Genomic DNA, 3631 nt, shown 5'->3' with positions numbered 1-3631 from the left:
TAGGCACCAAACAATGTAACTCTAACACCAAACAACAAAAGCAGAGTCAAATTAAATAAACAAAAAAAAACTGCTTACAACATCACAAAAACAAAAATGATCAACAACACAATCTATCTACACCAATACAAAACGAAAGAACAAAAAAAAAAAATCAACGAACATCATCCTTATGATATATAGCTAACACTAACGGCCATCGACTGAAGTGAAGGAGTCCGCGAATCCAGCAGGTCGCGTCGGGATGCTGCCATTGCTATCTTCGAGGTCCATATGGCTCACGTCCTTCCCTTCCGCCTCCTGCCACCCCTTCACCATCTGGTTAAGCGGAAGGCTGTAGTCAATCCCGCAATACTCCTCATCTTCGTCCTTCAGTGGCTTCCACTTCTCAACGAGGGAAGCCAGCACGTTCACAACGTGCCCCATATCAGGCCGCTGCCCTGGCTCTCTGGCCGTGCAGTGCCCAGCCAGCTCAGCAATGATGCTGATGCTATCCGAGACGTCTTCCTTTCTGTCTAGCGTTGGGTCCACTGCAGCCATCACCTTCTCCTTGCTCGCTTTTATCTGCCAGAACCATGCGACTAAGTAGTGGCTCTCCTCAGGCCTGTCCTCGTCAAGCGCCATCATTCCAGTCAGCAGCTCCATTAGGACAACGCCAAAGCTGAACACGTCCGCCTTGGTTGTGATCTTACCAGTAACTGGACAAGCAGACATAAAATTATTCAGTATTATCAAATTAAACGCGAGAAACAATCATTCGAGAAATGCTTACCAGCATACTCGGGGGCAAGGTATCCGAAAGTCCCAGCAAGGCGTGTGACGACAGACCTCTCCCCATCCCTATCCGGGGCCAGTTTCACGAGGCCAAAATCTGAGACCTTTGCGCGGAAATCATCACCAAGCAAAATGTTAGAAGGCTTTAGGTCTCTGTGTATGAAGCTTTGATGAGCAAGATTGTGAAGGTATTCCAACCCTCTAGCAACATCAAGGGCAATATTCAGCCTCCTTTTCCAAGAAAGAGGCTCCAAATTCAATTTCTTCCAATGGAAAAGATGGCTACTCAGAGCCCCCTCAGACATGTACTCATAAACCAGAATCCTCTCATTCCCTTCAACAGAGAATCCCAGCAGAGAAACCAAATGCCTATGGCGAACTTTGGATAGCACAGCGATCTCTGATCGGAACTCATCCAACGCTTTGTTGCTTATCACGCCTGCCTCCATCCTCTTCACTGCTATCTTGGTCCCATCATCCAACTCCCCCTTATAAACCACCCCAAACCCACCACGCCCCAGTTCATTCTCGGGGGCAAAGTTCTTGGTCACATTTCGAAGAACTTGGACCGATATCACCAAGTTCCCTGCCTCAATCACATGAGACTGGCCGCTGTTCACACTGGCAGTGGTCGGGGAGGAAGCACTCCTGTTTGTGTTATCCGCGACCGCAATCTTGACCGTGCTGCCTGAATCAGAGGGAGCCCTCGGATGCACCACGAGGGAGCCAGGATGAGGGAGCCTGCCTCTCCTCTTCTTACACAAGTACATTGAAAGAGGCAGAACTAAGCATATAATAACTGAAAAGCAAGCAACTGGAGCAACAATCACATACAGCTTATTCAAACGCTTCCGTGCTGTGGGATGGCGTGTGGTATTGAAAGCATCGGACGAGGAAGGAGAGCTAGACGAGGAATTTAGATTCGGAGATGATGTGCTATTGTTTTGAGATGGATTTAAAAGGGGATTCCCACCTAAAACAAGCTTCACTCCACTTAACTTCGGAAGAGGAGGAGAAAGATTGTTGTCACTCAAATCCAACACTGCCAAAGACTTCAAACTAGTCCAATTTGTTGGGATCACACCAGAGATATTGTTAGACTGAAGATACACATGAGTTAAGGATTGAAGATTGGCAATGGAAGGGCTTAACACACCAGAAAGATTAGAATTAGGCAAGTTTAAAGTAATGATCTTTCCACTAGGATCACACCCTACTCCCAACCAAGACGACTTACACGGATCATTACCTGACCACGAGCCCACGAGCCTAGACGGGTAATCCACACCATCAAGAAACTCTAACAAAGCCATCACAGAAGGGGCACAAAGATCTCCAGGATTAGGCAAACAAAATGGATTTGATTTATAAGTAGCATTAGCAGCAGTGAATTTAGGCACAGGCCCCAAAAAGTGATTGTTATTCAAATCAAGCCTAACAAATTCCATTTCACTCAAACCAGCAGGAATCAAGCCAACAAGATCATTGCCATTGAGGTCAAGATCTTGCAGTGAAACCAAATCACCAATATTTTCAGGAATTCTACCTGTGAAGTGATTCCCATGAAGCCAGAGGCTAGTGAGGGAAATCATAGTGGAAACAATCTCAATTGAACCAGACATTCCCACAGCTTGATCATTCAACCAAAGCTGTGAAACAACAGAGCCCCTAAAGCTCGCCGGGATGCTCCCGGAGAGCCGATTTTTCGACAGCCTCAGAATCTGCAACGACGACATGTTCCCTAGAAACTCCGGCAGCGGTCCGGCCAAATTGCAGCTCATCAATGTGAGATTCGTGAGCTGAGCGGAGCCCCGGAGCGCCGGCGGCAGGGACCAGCCGGCGGTGGCGTTGAGAGGGTTGTAATCCAATGCCATCACCTCCAAATTAACGAGGCCGTCGAAGAAATCAGATGGGATTGAGTCAAATTCGTTGTAGTCCAAATAGGCATACTTCAATTGAGATAAACCGGCAAAAGACGGCAGCTTTCCGCTGAATTGGTTCCTCTGAAGGCCGATGTTGAAGAGATTAGACAATTGGTTGAAGTTTTCCGGCAGAGGGCCTTTGAGGCCTAAGCCCTGCACCTGAATCTGAGTGACCCTTCCGCCTGAGCAGAAAACGTGCGGCCAGCTGGGGGGCCCACATGGGTCATTGTTATTGGCAGGCCATCGCAGGAGCTCCGCATTTTCGAGATTTTTTCTGAACTGATTCAGCACGGCTGAATCAGTCGGGTCCGTGGCGCTGTGGACGGCGCCTGAGAAGATGGAGATGGAGAGGGAGAGGAGGAGGAAGAGAGGCGCTGCGGCGAGTGTTAGCTGGGAAGCAGTCGCCATGGGAGATGTTTTGGGGCTAGCATTGAGAGGCAGTGAGCGGAAGCTTTTTCAGCATTCCATCATCCGAAGGTGATGATAATTGGAGAGAGAGATTGCAGAGCTCCTCCGCTTTGTCACGTGCGAGAATTAAGAGTGAACAGGAAACACCAGGGAATTTAAAATTGAGAAATGTGAGACTTTGAAGCTATGATTGTTGAATGAAAATGTGGGCGTTTGAGACATAGAAAACCCCTTTTACAATTGTGACGGCAACGAGGGACAAGGGTGTTTTTGTGTTTTCACATGTTGAATTTATTTACTACTACAAGGAGTAGTAGTACTACTTTTCTTATTTTCTGATATTACCAATGAACTTGGTTTTCATATTTATGTTTTGTTTTATTCTGTTTCTTTGGAAGCTAATTTGTTTTTTTCTGTTAAATTCACTGCTTCCAAATAGTTTATCTATATTTTTATAATGAGTTACAATCAAATCTTTTTACGGTTCCAGAGCCGACTACATTTAGCAAGTTATTGTGCATGTTCAA

The 3631-nt window shown here is 46.6% G+C and overlaps 1 protein-coding gene across 1 annotated transcript; it reads right to left on the bottom strand.

Annotated features, from left to right (window-relative positions):
• On the bottom strand, window positions 1-3302 carry LOC125205997 (receptor protein kinase TMK1-like). The gene is made up of 2 exons (XM_048105244.1): window positions 773-3302; window positions 1-698 (listed from the first exon to the last, which is right to left on the bottom strand). Exons 1-2 carry the CDS (start codon window positions 3102-3104, stop codon window positions 190-192), a joined length of 2841 nt encoding a protein of 946 aa, XP_047961201.1. The 5' UTR covers window positions 3105-3302; the 3' UTR covers window positions 1-189.
• Between the last annotated feature and the right edge of the window lie 329 nt (window positions 3303-3631).

Source organism: Salvia hispanica, chromosome 2, assembly GCF_023119035.1.
Source record: "Salvia hispanica cultivar TCC Black 2014 chromosome 2, UniMelb_Shisp_WGS_1.0, whole genome shotgun sequence".
Lineage (NCBI taxonomy): Eukaryota > Viridiplantae > Streptophyta > Magnoliopsida > Lamiales > Lamiaceae > Salvia > Salvia hispanica.
Note: the sequence above shows the minus strand (reverse complement) of the source record. Positions and strands in the feature narration are given on the sequence as shown.

Excerpts from the sequence above, each read along its gene's own strand:
- LOC125205997 (XM_048105244.1), bottom strand. The coding sequence starts at position 3,104 with ATGGCGACTGCTTCCCAGCTAACACTCGCCGCAGCGCCTCTCTTCCTC. Across the intron at positions 699-772 it reads CCTTGCCCCCGAGTATGCTG|TTACTGGTAAGATCACAACC; the intron begins GTAAGCATTTCT and ends CTGCTTGTCCAG.